At 36.5% G+C, this 16,944-nt stretch overlaps 1 protein-coding gene across 3 annotated transcripts in view; it reads left to right on the forward strand.

Annotated features, from left to right (window-relative positions):
• TBC1D23 (TBC1 domain family member 23) overlaps window positions 1–16,944 on the forward strand; it is a 54,629-nt gene that overhangs the window by 8,794 nt on the left and 28,891 nt on the right. For 2 of the 3 annotated variants that reach the window (XM_035015229.1, XM_035015227.1), the window contains exons 2-4: window positions 12,574–12,685; window positions 14,044–14,149; window positions 15,124–15,328. In XM_035015229.1, the coding sequence (XP_034871120.1) occupies window positions 12,574–12,685; window positions 14,044–14,149; window positions 15,124–15,328 (423 nt within the window). Of the gene's footprint in view, window positions 1–9,826; window positions 10,204–12,573; window positions 12,686–14,043; window positions 14,150–15,123; window positions 15,329–16,944 lie in introns of those variants that run through there. The other variant, XM_035015230.1, reaches the window with a different exon arrangement.

Below are 16,944 nucleotides of genomic sequence, written 5' to 3' on the forward strand. Positions count from 1 at the left end.
TCAAGCCCCGCATCGGGCTCCCTGCTTGCAGGGAGCCTGCTTCTCCCTCTCTCACTCCCCCTGCTTGTGTTCCCTCTCTCATTGTCTCTCTCCCTTTCTCTGTCAAATAAATTTAAAAAGTCTTAAAAAAAAAAAAAAAGTTTTGATGGTTTGAGGGGCACCTGGGTGGCTTAGTTGGGTAAGCGTCTGATGCTTGATTTTGGCTCAGGTCGTGATTTCAGGTTTGTGAGATGGAGCCCCACGTCAGGCTCCACATTGGGTGTGGAGTCTGCTTGAGATTCTCTCTCTCCCTCTTCCTCTGCCTCCCCCACCCCACTCTCCAGCTTGCTCACTCTCTAAATAAATAAATAAATAAATAAATAAATAAAAATAAAAAACCTTTCTTAGGTTTTTTATTTTATGGTTTGAGATTGGTATTTAAAAATAAGTTATACATGGGCTCCTGGGTGGCTCAGTTGGTAGAGAATGGGACTCTTGATCTTGGGGTCATGAGTTCAAGCCCCGCATAGAGCTTACTTTAAAAATATATAAATAAATAAAATAAAAATAAGTTACACAGTACATATAATGGTCATTGAACTTCATCCATATCTACTGTAGGAGTGAATGTGTAACAAAGTTGTCTTATTTTCATTTCTACCAAATATCACACAAAATATTCAGGAACTAATTAAGGAGTATTGGTGTGGTAGTAATTTGTAACCAGTTTGCTAACAATAGTAGCAAAATAAGTTCAGACAAAGCTTTTGATGCTGATGTGTCAGGACCTGGGCATTAAGAAATAACCAGAAATAAGGTGGCACAAAGTAAGTCATGAAACCACAACTTCACATGTGCAACTTGACACTGTTACACAATCTGGGGCTGGTGCTTAGAACTAGTTAGCTGGTCATTTTTGAGTTTTAAGTAATTGATCAGAGGCTTATGCCTGGATGTAATATATATGTAGGCAAGCTGGCCTGTCATGGTTTAATCTGTGCTCATAGTGATTTACATTCCAGACAAATCCAAACAGACTGCACTTCAGAAGGAGCTGTTCCCAACTTTTTTGAGTGGGTTTCAGATAATAGGACTCAAGATAAAACTTGGAACCGCCAGCTAGATCTCCAGTACCTCACACAGTGGCTAGCAGGTAGTTGTGCTCAATATATATTTATTGAAGGTTTGAATAAAAGAGTACTTTTGGCAGGGAAAGAAAATTCAGAACAAGGGTTAAAGAGAGGTATAGGAAAGTAACGGAGGGCATCTGGGTGGCTCAGTCGTTGAGCGCCTGCCTTCGGCTCAGGTCATGATCCCAGGGTCCTGGGATCGAGCCCCGCATTGGGCTCCCTGCTCTGAGGGAAGCCTGCTTCTCCCTCTCCCACTCCCCCTGCTTGTGTTCCCTCTCTCGCTGTGTCTCTATCAAATAAATAAATAAAATTTTTTTTTTTTTTAAAAAGGAAAGTAACGGAAACTTAAGGAGAGTGTTTTAAGAAGAGAATCTTACCTTGCAGCATATGTAAAGAGGACAAGGACTGAGATAGATGATTAATGACTTTTTGGAGCAGTTCAGGAAAAGGATGGAGGGTTTGAGTGAATGAGGAGAGAGTAAGTAGAGATGAGTCGTGATTACTGTTTGCAAGGAGTTGAACTGGAAAAGGAGGGGGAAAGAGTACTTTGAATGGGAGTAGGTCATGTATAGGACCTTTTTAAATAAGCAAATGTGGACATATTTGAGGGAACAGTAACCACAGGCTATATTGTTCTTTATATTTTTGAATGCTGTAAGTTCTGAGTCCATTTTATCTTTTGGCTCTGTTTAATACTGCTAGCAGACTCAGAAGTTTGAGTAATATCCTATACAGTAAAAATAACATGTTTAAGATGTTTACATAGCAGGGATATTTTATTGGGCTTTTATTGATTTCCTTAATAGTGCAGCTTTTAAATTTTTATTTTTATCAAACAATAATATATCTTAGACCCCAATCACTTTAAGATACAACATTAATTTTTAAAAATTGGAAAAAAATTGGTAATTGGTTTTTGTCTATAGTTTCTCTGTACTCTTTGGAGTTTAGGTGATTAACGTATATTCTAGGTCCCATGTGGTCTTTTTTTTTTTTTTTTTGTAATGGATTAGATTTTTTTTAATTTAAATTCAACTAGCCAACAATAGTACATCATTAGTTTCAGATCTAGTGTTCAGTGATTCATCATTTGCGTATAACACCCAGGGCTCATCACATCACGTGCCTTCCTTAATGCCCATCACCCAATTACCCCATCCCCCGACCCACCACCACTCCAGCAACCCTCAGTTTGTTTCCTGTAGAGAGTCTCTCATGGTTTTTTTCCCTCTCTGATTTCTTCCCATTCAGTTTTCCCTCCCTTCCCCTATGATCCTCTGTACTATTTCTTATATTCCACATGTGAGTGAAACCATATGATAATTGTCTTTCTCTGATTGACTTACTTCGCTCAGCAAAATACTCTCTGGTTCCATCCATGTCGATGTAAATGCTAAGTATCCATCCTTCCTGATGGCTGAGTAATATTCCATTGTGTGTGTATATATATGTATATATACACCACATCTTCTTTATTCATCTGTTGATGTACATCTCTGCTCTTTCCACAGTCTGGCTATTGTGGACATTGCTGCTATGAACGTTGGGTGCCCTTTGGATCACTACCTTTGTATCTTTGGGGTAAATACCTAGTAGTATAATTCCTGGGTCATAGGGTAGCTCTATTTTTAACTTTTTGAGGAACCTCCATACTGTTTTCCAGAGTGGCTGCACCAGCTTGCATTCCCACCAGCAGTGTAGAGGGTTCCTCTTTCTCCACATCCTCACCAACATTTGTTGTTCCCCGTCTTGTTAATTTTAACCATTCTGACTGGTGTGAGGTGGTATCTCATTGAGGTTTTGATTTGTATTTCCTTGATGCCAAGTGATGTAGAGCATTTCTTTAAGGTGTCTGTTGGCCATTTGGATGTCTTCTTTGGAGAAACATCTGTTGGTGTTTTCTGCCTATTTCTTTTTTTTGTTGTTTTTTTAAGATTTTATTTATTTGAGAGAGAGAGACACAGCGAGAGAGGGAACACAAGCAGGGGAAGTGGGAGAGGGAGAAGCAGGCTTCCTGCGGAGCAGGGAGCCTGATGCGGGGCTCAGTCGCAGGACCCTGGGATCACGACCTGAGCCGAAGGCAGGTGCTTAATGACTGAGCCACCCGGACGCCCCATTTTCTGCCTATTTCTTGACTGGATTCCTTGTTTTTTTGGGTGTTGAGTTTGATAAGTTCTTTATAGATTTTGGATACTAGCCTTTTATCTGAAATATTATTTGCAAATATATTCTCCCATTCTGTAGGTTGCCTTTTAGTTTTGTTGACTGTTTCCTTTGTTGTGCAGAAGCTTTTTATCTTGATGAAGTCCCAGTAGTTCATTTTTGCTTTTGTTTCCCTTGGCTTTGGAGACGTGTCTAGGAAGCAGTTGCTGTGGCCAAGGTTGAAGAGGTTGCTGCCTCTATTCTCGTCTAGGATTTTGATGGATTCCTGTCTCACATTTAGGTCTTTCAAAAAGGATTAGAATTTAAGAATTTGGTTTGATTTGGTTTACTTGGTAGACTGAAAGGCTTCATGAATTAAAACAATTTTTCCCATTCAGAGGACATCCTACCTAAAGTTAGAAATTTATCTCAATTTGCTGAGGTGACAAGAATGTTATTCTGAAGTTGAATAGGCTATGAGAAATCATACAGACTATCTAGTAAGTTGCTAGGAATGATTACTAATTGCTTAATTCTAGGGCTATTTCATTATTTTGTACGAATGCTTTCTATTTCTTTAAAAAACATTTATTGAGTGCTAATTTTGCCTTTAAATATTTATTCTTAACTAAATGAAGAGTGACTTAGTGTTTCCACATATGTATTTCTCTTTTCTGTGTTTTATTATTATCTCATTTGTCTCAGGATTTCTGTTACGTGTACCCATAAATGGTTCATGTGAACAACTTACTGTCTGACACTACAGTGAAGGCTTCAGTGCCTATGGAGTCTATCCAGAAAGAGACTTGAAAAGGACAGATTCAGGCAAGCTGTAGGCATTAAGATGGAATGGAATAGAAAGAGGAGTGGGAGGGATACTCTGGTAGAACAGAAGATAATTCATATGCTGTATGAATACTTTTCACCTCTTGATTCATGGTACTGGGACTGTCCAGTACTATCCCCATTTTATAGGTGAAAAATAAGTTTGTATTCTAGGTCATGGAGCTGTTAAGTGTATAGAGTCTGATGTCACATTTTCTGATTTTAAATTTTATATTATTTTCTCTGTAATACGTTGCCTCAAAGCCTTTATATCCTCAGTTCCTTGGTGGTCTTGCTATTGAGCTGCCATGTCAACAGTGTAGGAGTTTGTTCCTTTCCCACAATGGTAGTTAAATGAACTGGTATTAGCTCGAGGAATTAAAGAGGCAAGGCAGGCTCTTACCCTTTAACCTAAGGTGTGGCTTGAACCCTTCATATGATACACTCCTTCATTGAAATGGTAAATGAGAGTTTGACACAGATTTCATTTGAAAGCCCTAAATTAAAATATTCCTAAACTTTTTCTGATACAGTTACTTCTTTTATAACATTTTTATTGACATATAATTTATGTACCATAAAATTCACCCATCTGAAGTATACATATAGTTCAGTGGTTTCACTATATTCAAAGTGTCAGGCAGTCATCACCATGATTTAATTTTAGACTATTTTTATTACCCCCCAAAGAAACCCCCTACCCATTAGCAGTCAGTCTCATTCCTTGTCACTCCAGACCCCTCAACCACTGATTCTGTCTCTGTACATTTGTCTACTTTAGACATTTCATGTGAGTGGAGTCATACAATATGTGGCCTTTGTGTCTGGTTTCTTTCACTTAGCATACTGTTTTCAGGGTTTATCAACATGTTACATGTATCAATACTTCATGCCTTTTTATTGCTGAGTAATATTCCATTGTATGAATATGTTACATTTTATTTATTCATCAGGTGATGGACTTTTGGATTCCTTCTACTTTTTAGCTATTATAAATAATACTATCATAAGCACTGCTGTACAAGTTTTTTGTTGTCTTTTTTATGAGGTAAAATATATACAACATTAAGTTTTACCATTTTAATAGGTATGATTCGGTGACATTAAGTACATTCACAATTATTTACAAACATCCCTCACCACTATCCATTTCCAGAATTTTTCATCATCCCAAACAGACGCTTTATAACTAGTAAACAGTAACTTCCCATTCACCTCTTTTACCTGTACCCCTGGTAACTTCTATTTTCTATCTCTGTCATACAGTATTTACTCATTTGTGGCTGGTTTATTTCACTTATCACTTGTCTTCAGAGTTCATCCATGTTGTACCATCTGTCAGAATTTCCTTCCTTTTTAAGGCTGAGTAATATTTCATTGTACGTATATACCACATTTTGTTTACCCATCCATTGATGGATATTTGGGTTGTTTCCACTTTTTGGCTATTGTGAATAATGCTGCTATGAATGTGGACGTAGAAATAACTGTTTGAGTCCTTGTTTTTAGTTCTTTTGGATATATACCCAGAAGTGGAATTGCTAGATTATATGGTAACTCTCTATAACTTTTAAGTAACTGCCAAACTTTTCCACAGTGGCTATGCCATTTTACATTCCCACCAGCAGTGCACAAGGATTGTAATTTCTCCACATTCTTGCCCTTTTTTTGATACTGGCCATCTTAATGGGTATGAAATTTAGTGTGTCTTTTTGATATTAGCCATTCTTGTGAATGTAAAATGGTATCTCATTGTGGTTTTGATTTAAACTTCCCTAATGGCTAATGATGTTGAATGTCTTTTCATGACTTACTGGTCATTTGTATATCTTTTCTGAAGAAAGAAGAGTTGTCAGATGCCTTGGAAAGGTTAAATTAAGGTAAAGATTTGGATATTGGGCAGGAAGTGGGGAGCATAGGGAGAGTGGCCCTATGGAGTGGTAGGGGTGAAAGAGGGAGGAGAAATGACACCGGGGGAGTAAAAGAGGGAATTGAGGAGAAGATGAGGGAGAAATAGTGACATACAATGTTGAGAATTCTTTCAGAAAGCTTGCTGTGAAAGGAACAACCAAGAGTTTGGTAACTAGATGGAAAGGAAAGTTTGGAGGAGCTTTTGTAGTGGTGTTGATGTTGTTTCTAATGCCGATATTGAGCTTACTGGAAAAAGAGAAAGTGGAAGATAGGAGAGAGGGGATAATTGGTGGCACATGGCCTCAGAGGAGTTCAGGGGAAGAGAGGAGACCCAGGTGAAGTTACCAGTGTTAAGGCTAGGGCAAGGATATGTAGATGTTTGTGCATAGAGGAAAGACAGAAATGATGTCTGGAGGTGATGGTTTGTTGCTTCTGTTTGTTTGGAGAGGGGCTGAGATCAAAGGGAAGAGAAGCCTGCTGGCCTATGTTTTTTCTTTCAAGTCAGATGAGATAAAGTGGCTATATAGGTGTTCTGAAGAAAGTGGTGAATAGGAAATTTTCAGCCAGCGTTGATGGCAAGCAGGTAGAGAAGATGGTGAATTTATGATAGCATCATAAAATTGTCTTAATTTATTTTCCCGTGAAGTCTTTATTGAGCAGAGTATAGGAACAAGAGAAGGCAGAATTGGTTAGATTAACCAACCCAATGCTGAGAATATGTAGCTTTCTGAATGAGGCAGGAGGACAGAGGAGTGACATTTAGGGTGTTAAGAATGTGCTTAAGGTCTTAGCCCATGGAGTTAAGACAGAGGGCAAGAAGTGAAACATCCTTCTTGTTACTTTCTTCCTGCAAATATTTGTTCATTTTAGACTACAATAATACCTCTCCAAAAAAAAAAAAAAAAAAAAAGACATTAAAACTGTCCTGTAGGGGCGCCTGGGTGGCTCCGGTCATGACCCCGGGGTCCTGGAATCGGCTCCATGTAGGGCTCCCTGCGCAGCAGGAAGCCTGCTTCTCCCTCTCCCACTCCCCCTGCTTGTGTTCCCTCTCTCGCTGTGTCTCTCTCTGTCAAATAAATAAAATCTTTAAAAAAAAAAACAAAACTGTCCTGTAAGCACTCTACTTGAGTAAACATTTTTTAATAGCTTCCCAGTGTGTGTGGGAAAGAGTGGGTGGGGAGTGGGAATAGTGTACTATTTCTCTAACACATATATTCTGTATGTTAGTTTTAAAACTGCCCGTTTTTTAAAACTTACTATATTTCATTAATATGATAAATATTTTCTGTGTCATTAATTGTCTTTTAGCATTTTAAATTGTTGCCTGGTATTCCATCTACTAATTTAAATCAGTTACTCATTTTAAGACAGCTACATTGTAGTTTTCATAGTCATAATAAGCACTACTTTGAACATGCTTTTAGCTGAATCATTTTACTCATTCGCAATTGTTGCTGACTGAAAGGAAATAAATGTTAAAAAGGAATCCATAAATATTTAAATTGTTCAAGCAGTACATACAAATATACGACGTAAATATACTCAGGCTTTACTGACTGATGCTACATGCGAAGTAAATGTCCTTCTCATCTCATTTCTCTGAAGTAGCCACCTTTCACAATTTTGGGTTTTGTTTTAATGGATACTGACATACCTCTGACCCACTTCTAGTCCCTGGCAACTACCATTTTCTTTCTGTCTCTGTGAATTTGACTATTCTAGGTACCTCAAATAAGTATAGTTGTACAGTATTTGTCTTTTTGTGATTGGCTTATTTCACGTAGCATAATGTCCTCAAGATCCATTCATGTTGTAAATGTGTCAGTGCCTTTCCTTTCTAGGGCTGAATGATACTCCATTTTGTGTGTATATACCCCATTTCATTTATCCATTTATCCACTGAAGTATATTTGGGTTGCTTCCACCTTTGGCTATTGTGAATAATGCTGTTATTAACATGGGTGTACAAATACCTGTTCAATGTTCAAGTTCCTGCTTTCACTTCTTTTGGATATAGAATCAGAAGTGGAATTGCTGGATCATATGGTAATTCTGTATTTTAATTTTTTGAAGAATAGCCATACCGTTTTCCATAGTGGCTACACCATTTTACATTCCCACCAACAGTGCACAGGGTTCTAATTTCTCCACATCCTCGCCAACACTTATTTTCTGTTTGTTTGTTTTTTTATAATAGCCATCCTAAATAGGTGTGGTTTTAAAAGACTTGCTTTTTAAATTCTTCCAGACCTTCTTAAGAAGAATAGTTAATAAATAATATATATGCATCATACACTTAACCAGTTGAACTATTGATATTTATGTTTAAAATTGAGACAGTCATACAGCCAAAAATGTCCATTAACTGATGAATAGATAAAATGTAGTATAGGGGTGCCTGGGTGGCTCAGTCAGTTAAATGTCCAACTCTTGATTTTGGCTCAGGTCTTGATATCAGGGTCCTGAGATCAAGCCCCAAGCTAGGTGTGGAGCCTGTTTGGGATTCTGTCTCCCTCTCCCTCTGTCCTCCCCCTACTACCCCTCCATGTGCATGCTCAGGCTTGCGTGTGCTTGCACTTTGTCTCTCTCTCTCTCAAAAAAAAAAAAATAATAAAATGTAGTATATACATGCAGTGCAATATTATTTAGCAATAAAAATCATGTACTGATACATGCTACAAAATAGATAGACTTTGAAAACATTATGCTGAGTGAAAGAAACCAGACACAAAGACCACATAAATAAGATTCCATATATAAGATGTCCAGAATTGGGGCACTGGCTCGCGCAATTGGGAGAGCATAGCATGTGACTCTTGATTTTGGGGTTGTGAATTCGAGCCCCATGTTGGGTGTCGAGATTACTTAAAAATGAATAAACTTTAAAAAATAAAATAAAATGTCCAGAATAGGTAAATGTGTAGAGACAGAAAGTAAGTCAGTGGTTGTCAGAGGCTGGGAGCCAGGTGAGGAGGAGTGGAGAATGGTTGATGATAATGGATATGGAGTTTGAGTGCAGAAAGGTATACGTTAAAAAAAGAAGAGAGAGATGAACTAAATCTTGTTTTCGTCTTGTGTTTGGAATATATACAATTAAAGTTTCCATCAGTTTTTTAAATTATAGGGAAAAGAAGTTTTTAGAACATGGTTGGGGAAAAACAATTTAGAAAATAGTGTAGGGGCACCTGGGTGGCTCAGTTAGTTAAGGGTCTGACTTCAGCTCAGGCCAGGATCTCAGGATCCTCGGATCAAGCCCTGCATCAGGCTCCCCATTAAACGGGAGCTTACTTCTCCCTCTTCCTCTGCCCCTCCCCCTGCTTGTGCTCTCTCTGTCTCTATCACAAATAAATAAATGAAATCTTAAAAAAAAAGAAGTGTAATATATAGTCCCCCCAACCCCCGTGGCAGATTTTCTATGACTTTTTAACTTTTAGGAACACAACATATATAATCTAGTTGCTTTTAAAAATTATAATTTCAAATGGATTCATTGTATGGCTTACTCATAAAATAATTATGTACAGAATTTCAAATTGAATTTATTAATCCTAGAAGCATTTAGAAATCCATATTTAATTTGGTAGTGCTTGAAAATTCATGTCCCCCTCTCCCACCACCATGCCCTCTTAACTTGCATTGTGCAAATGCTTCCGTATGCTAGAAGTTACCATTTGGTTGAAGAAGAAAAATCTTACTTACTTAGTTGGTAGCTTGAATAAGCATTAAATTAACTTCATATGAATGTAGTTATGTTGTTTGCCTTGCTATAATTCTAAAACAACTTGGGTTACAATGCTTAGATTAGGTGATTTTTCCACAGAACATCAGGTGAGGGGATATTCTATTATGTTTTATTTAGGTTTTGAAAATATGTTATTGATGACTCATCAGCAGTAATCTCTAGTATTATACTAATAAATATGGTTTCAGTGTCACAGAACTGGGAAGAGACGCATTTCTGTTACTCTGCAACCCCAAAGCTTTGAATTTATTTTGCCATGAACCTTCTGAGCAAAGTAGACAATTATTTTCAGACTTAACTAGGATAAATGGACAAGACCTGTACTTTTCTATTTTAGGACCTGCCTGAATGTGTAGTACATTTCTACCAACCTTTAGCTTGTGAGGTCAGTAAGAAGCTACCATCATCAAAGAAGATTTAAAAACCACAAAACACCCAATCATACTCCACCAGACATGCATCTTGCTTTTGAATGTAGGTATTGCTTATTCAGAAGTAGAAGGAAACTTGGTTTAGGGGAAGGAAAATTCTATTTGAGAGCTAAGTGCCATAGAGTTCCTGTGTCTTGATAGGAACTTGAGCCTTACATGAATTATTTAACTTCACTATTTTCAACTCTTTTCCTAATTTTACAAGTGCATTTGTAATGTTGAAGGTCTGATAACTGAACTTTTGAATACCTTGTTCAGAAGATAATGTTACTTTTAATTATTTAGTTTGTGAGAAATTCCTTTTAGTACTTAAGTTGGAGCATTTTCTGGTTTCTTGCTCATGGTTGTACTGCTGGAGACCACGTTTATGGTTCCCTGGGGGCAGTATCAAAGAATCCAACAGCAGCTGTATCAACAGGGATGTGCTTGTACATTATTATGATTTAAAAAGTATGTTGAGGGTTGGGCATTTTGCCCCAAAATACTGACTTTTTTGTCTGGAATAGTAAGGGATTTGGCAAGGTTACTTCAAAAAGAAACCCAGGATTTTTGCACTGAAAAATGGAAAAATTCTAGTTCTTCATTTATTTGGTAGAAGAATTCCATCTTATGCAATGGTGTTTTCAGTTCATTTCCATACTTAATCATTAAAAATATGGCATTTATTCATCAAAGATCACATTAAATTTTGCTTCACGGTCACAAACAATTTTCAAATTCTAACAGGTGTTCTCGTACATTTTGGCCAGAAGATAATAGATATAAACCCCATTCTTTATCAACTTACAGTCCTGAATCATTTCTCAACAGCAGACTTGAAATCTCTTTCCCTCACTTTCTCCTCCAACACTTTGGTGACCATAGAGCAAAAGAACAAGATGTTTCTTGTGTGGTTACTAGTTATCTTCTTGTTCTTACGAATTTGTAGTAGTTTTGTTAAGAAATCTCTCAAATTTGATCACTACATTTGTGTTGAATATGATCCCAAATGATTACATTTTCATTTAATTCCTTCCTCTTAAGAGGGCAACACTTTAGTAAATTTATACATTTAGGGGCACCTGAGTGGCTCAGTCGGTTAAGTGTCTGCCTTCGGCTCAGGTCATGATTCCAGGGTCCTGGGATGGAGCCCCATGTTGGGCTTCCTGCTCAGCGGGGAGCCTGCTTCTCCCTCTCCCTCTGCCTGTCGCTCCCCCCTGCTTGTGTTCCCTCTCTCTTTCAAATAAATAAAATCTTAAAAAAAATTTATACATTTAAACTAATATTTTTGGAATCTTATCATTAAGGGAGATTAACCTTGTCTTACTGAGAGAATGTGGAATGGGAGTAAATTATTTTTCTCAAAACCACCTATACACACAAAAATGTGACAAAATCTTGGTTTCCTGATTGTAGTGGGAGACTGCCTTTTGGGCTGCTTTAAAGAATTTTAGAAATTGTCTGGCTGAGTTGTGGATTTTTATTTGTATAGATTTTTTTATGTATTGTATATTAAAATAATAAAGAGTGAAACTTCAGCTTTTGAGAATTCTGGGGGAATTCGTTATTTTAAGTGGTTATTTTGTGGCTAAAAATCAATTCATAACATTTGTGAGAGTTTTTTTAAAATATATTCTTCTTAACTATTTACAAACAATTTATTTCATGTTTAGTTTTCTCTTTAAACATAGTAGACTGAGCATAACTGCTTGATGATTGTATTGTTTTGCTTTATAATACAGTGATGCCATTAGAGCTTTTTTGTTCCTCTAACATTAATTGGACACTGTAAGCCAGGCACTGCCCTAGGCATGATATCTGTATAAGTTATGTACTAACTATTCCCATACTGCAGTGCTTTGAATTCTTGGCTGGATTTCATGATTTCTCCTCCTTGCCACCATTGAACATAATATTAAGAACATAAATTCTGGAACCCAATTGTTAAAGTTTGAATCTTGGCTCTAGTACTTACTTGATAAGTGATCATAAGCTGTATAACTCCTCTTTGCCTCAACTTTTACATATGTAAACTGGGGCCAGTGATGATTGTGGTTACTTCATAGGGTTGTTGTGAGAATTAAAAAAACACAGGCACAGTGTTTGAAACAGTACCTGGTACAAAGATAGTGCTATATAAAGTGTTAGTCATTACTATTACCACGAATAGTTGCTATTATTGTGACTTTTCAGTGCTGTCAGCTTGCTTGCCCTGTCTTCTCTTTTTAAATTTCTTTAATCTTGTTAGAACTAAATGCAAAATAAGAGTCAATTGCATGAAACCTGAGGTTCCCTTTCAAGCAAATAAAATGCCGTGTATGCTTTGACATAACATTTTGGCTGCTGAGAACCTTCTTTTCATAGACACAATCTTTGACAGGCCATGCTTATAAAATAAGAAGTAAAATTGATCTATTAAGGACTTGTTTTTTAGGGAAAAAGATCTTGAAGAAGCTCTGGAAGCAGGAGGTTGTGATCTTGAAACTTTGAGAAATATAATTCAAGGGAGACCACTGCCTGCTGATCTGAGGGCCAAAGTTTGGAAGGTAACTGGAAACTAAAACTTAATCACTTAAGAATAACATTTGAGGATTTTTATGTTCAGTTGTTTAAGCTGCAGAAAACTTTATCATCTTATGAGCTTGCTGCATCTAGAGAATTTATTGAATAGTGCAACTTACTGAAATGTGTGTTTCTGTCATGTTTGGTTATTTAATAATTTAGGTTTTAAAAGACAGTGTTTTTCTTTTGTAGTTATTAGAAATGATGTTTATGAAGATTGTTTTATGAAATGGGAAAATGCAGCCAATGAGTAAAATAAGATTTATTATAGCAGCTGGAATTACCTCAGCTATGTTAAAGACAAGGTGGGGAGGGGACATAGGTCTTTCTGGGTGTTGGAATTATAGGATATTTTACTTTGCTTTATTTTCCTCTTCAGCTGTTCTCCAGTGCATGTGTATTACCATTTTTAAAAATTTTAAATTACGATTTGTTATGACTGCAAAAGAAATACTCATCTTTGTTAAAATATATAAGCATAGGATAAGATAAAAATCATCTGCTGTCTATCACCTAGGTAAAACACGTAATTATGTCTTGGTATATATCTTTTTATTTTTTCTTCTCTGCACATATATATGTAACAAATGGAATTATAACTGTATATAGAAGTCTGAATGTTTTGTTATAGAAATTGAAAACACAAAAGTAGAGACTTGTATAATGAACCCCCATGGCCTATCACTTACCTTTAACTGTTAACATTTGGAAAATCTTGTTTGATTAGCATCTCCATCTTTTCCTCCCTACTCCACCCACTGGATTATTTTAAAGTAAATCCTTGGTAGAACACTAAAATACTTTACTATGAAAGTCTAAAAGATAAAGACTTTTAAAATAACCATAATACCATTAAACTGAAAAAAACAGTGAATCCTTAATGTGTCCTCACATGTCTGAAGGGATAGGGGCTCCTTCTGGGGTCTTTTTTATAAGGATACTAATTCCATTATGAGGGCTCCACCCTCATGACCTAATCACCTCCCAAAGGCCTCATCTCTAAATAACATCATATTGGGGATTAGGTTTCAACAATGAATTTTGTGGGGGGACACAAACATTCAGTCTATAGCATTGATGATGTTTGCTTGAAATAAATTTATATATGCTATTCACTAGATTGGTATGAAGTAGTAAAATTTAATATAGGAAGATTTAAAATAATTGTGTTCATTGTGATCTGACTTAAGGGATCAACATTTGGTGGAGCATAAGTACATTACTTTGTAATCTTAGAAGTATGCATTATTATTTCTAAATTCAGGACTTTCCATTATTACAGCGTTTTTTTCCAAGAATGAGAAATGACATATGAAGCTAGTTGCTTTTATCTTTCTTCCAGATTGCTCTAAATGTTGCAGGAAAAGGTGATAGTTTGGCATCATGGGATGGTATTCTAGACTTGCCAGAACAGAATGCTATTCATAAAGATTGTCTTGAGTTTATTGGTAAGTTTAATAATTGTTTTCAAACAGTGAAAAATTCGAAAATAATATTTTGAGGTAAAGGAGTTATTACCCTATTAGTATCATCTTGTTATAATTTGGGATATGTTGTATTTGTGAAGGGCTGATAAATAGTTTTAGAACTTCTCTTTTGAAATTCTTATGAAGTAATGTCTAGTATTTTTAAGAAGGAGAGTCCAATTTTTAGGGTCTTTTTTTTTTTTATTATATGTTCAGTTCTTCAGGTACCTTTACAGTTTTAAAATTGTTTTTTGTGTAAAGATCTGTATGATTGTATATAGTCTCCACATTAAAGGGGTCTGTGTTCCAAAAGTTTATCTATACATCATAGGTAATGATCTGCTATAAAAAAACTATTGTAAGTCATGAGTGAAAGATTTCCAATCACTCGACAAGGTCTTTTTCAAGATTAAATGAATTTAGTTTGTATTTTTAAATTCATCTACAGTCTTTGGTGTCTTTCTGTTGCTCTTTCATCACATTTTAGTTAAGGTTTGATTAGATAAGCTTTTGTGTACTAACCACAGCAGAAACATTATTGCTGGTGTGTGCAAAGGAGAGGGAATTTGGTAGTAGAGAATGAATCACCTTCCCTGACAAAGCTATAGCGGCAGCTGCCCATCATGGGGTAGATGATAATCTGTTGTTTAGAAAAAAACCTTTTTGCTTTCCAGGAATATGGGTTAAGCCTATCTTTCCTACCTTTCTACTTCAGATTATCCATTCTTTGTTTAACATATATATATAGGTTAAGTATTATTGAGTTAGTAAATATCAACTAGCTAGTAAATATTGGATAAGGATAAGGAAACATGTGCTTTCATGTAGTTTTATTTTGTCCTTTTCATGCTCCAAATATATTAAGATAGTATCATATGTTTGTAAACAAGTGTTATGTGCAATAATGGAGTTTCTAACAGGCCCTTGGCAACTTAATTTTGACACTTCTTTTCTAGAACAGCTTTCAGTGCCAGAAGAGAAGGCAACAGAATTACTTTTGGATATTGAATCTGTAATTACCTTTTACTGTAAATCACGTAATATTAAATACAGCACATCCCTTAGCTGGATACATCTACTGAAACCGTTGGTGCATCTTCAACTGCCACGCAGCGATTTGTACAACTGCTTTTATGCTATCATGAATAAGTACATTCCCAGGTAAAATACGATTTAGTTATTATAGTTTAAAAAATGAGTAAAGGTCTAGTTTGCTTTGAACTAAAGTTGTTAGATTTACTTTGGTGGTAAAGTAAGAGGTTCAAATAATTTTTAGGGTTGTTTGAGTCTTAATGGTTATTTGACTTTATTTTTGTGGTTATAGACATTTTTTAAAGGATTCTTCAGTTAAGAATTTATGCTTGTAGAGTTTATGCCAATTTTTTCGTAGTATCCCTATTTTAATTTCTTTCCTTATAAAATAAAAATAACATTATAATGTCTATATGGAATGTAAAATTTTTAGAGTGCTTCCTTAAGTGAAGTGCTGGTATTACAGCTTGGAGTGTATCTTGGATATGCAGGCATTGAACAGGTAATTAGAAGTGTGCTGAGTGTTAGGAAGATGAAATATAGAATGCTATGGGAATTACTTTTTTTCGGTGGGAGGGGCAGAAGGAGAGGGAGAGAATCTTAAGCAGGTTCCACGCCCAGCGTGGAGTCTGACACAGGGCTTAATCTCAACAACCCTGAGATCATGACATGAGCCTAAATCAAGAGTTGGACACTTAACTGAGCCACCCAGGTGCCCCTAGAATGCTATTGGAATATTTACTGAGGGTGACCTAATTTGCCCTGGAGGTCAGAGATGGCTTTTTTGGGCAAGTGACGCTTAGGCTGAGAATAGATAGGTAGATGTTTAGATAGTTGTAGTGGGGGGGGGGGTGCAGGGAGGCTGGGGAAGGGAGTACAGGGACTGCACTCATGAGGCCAGAGAGAATTCTTGTATTTCCCAGTGCTGTGGATCAGGTAGTCAGGATTTCAGAACCAAAAGGAACTTTTGACATAACCTAGACCAGTGGTTTGGCCATACAGTGAACTGTGGATGCACATTGGAATCATTGAGGGAGCTCTGAAAAATCCTGCGGCCTGTTTGTGTACCTGATTATCAAATCTCTGAGCAGGGCACCCAGGCATCATTGTTTTTTCAGAGCTTCTTAACTGACTGCAATATGTAGCCAAAGTAGAGATCTACTATTCTGGAGCTTGGTAGTTAAATGACTACCATTTTTTTACTGCTTTCTGTGACAACACATTATACTAAATGCAGGTGCTTTGTGTGTTTTCTCATTTAAACAATGGCCACTGAAGGGTAGTTATCCCTGATTTACAACTACAAAAACTGAGGCAAAGAGAGATTAAAGACCTACTCAGGATTACACTTCTGGTGTATGTTTGAGTCAAGATTTGAACCTAAGTGTGGATGGTCACCTGTGCTTTAACTAATACAGTTCTTCTGAGGAGGAGGTAATCTTGCCAGTTTGAATCCGGTTCTGTCTCTGGGCATCTGAATTAACAACCTAGGGCTTTCTCTACAAAACATCCTGTCATTTACAGTATCAAAAAAATGGTAGATAGAGGTTCATTCCAAATCCTGGCATTCATCTCTGAGATGAATGTGGGAATTTTTCAGTATTCCCACTTAAAGAGCATTTGCCAGCATTCTTTATCAGAGTGCTTTTATGTCAAAATTGTGACATTCATTTCATTAGCTTTTTCACATGAAGCGTTTTACTTCATTTCAGTTGCTTTACAATTTGTTTTTTTAGAGACTCTAC

The sequence above is a fragment of the Mirounga leonina genome, unplaced genomic scaffold, assembly GCF_011800145.1.
Source record: "Mirounga leonina isolate KUSES-001 unplaced genomic scaffold, KU_Mleo_1.0 Mir_169, whole genome shotgun sequence".
NCBI classification, from domain to species: domain Eukaryota; kingdom Metazoa; phylum Chordata; class Mammalia; order Carnivora; family Phocidae; genus Mirounga; species Mirounga leonina.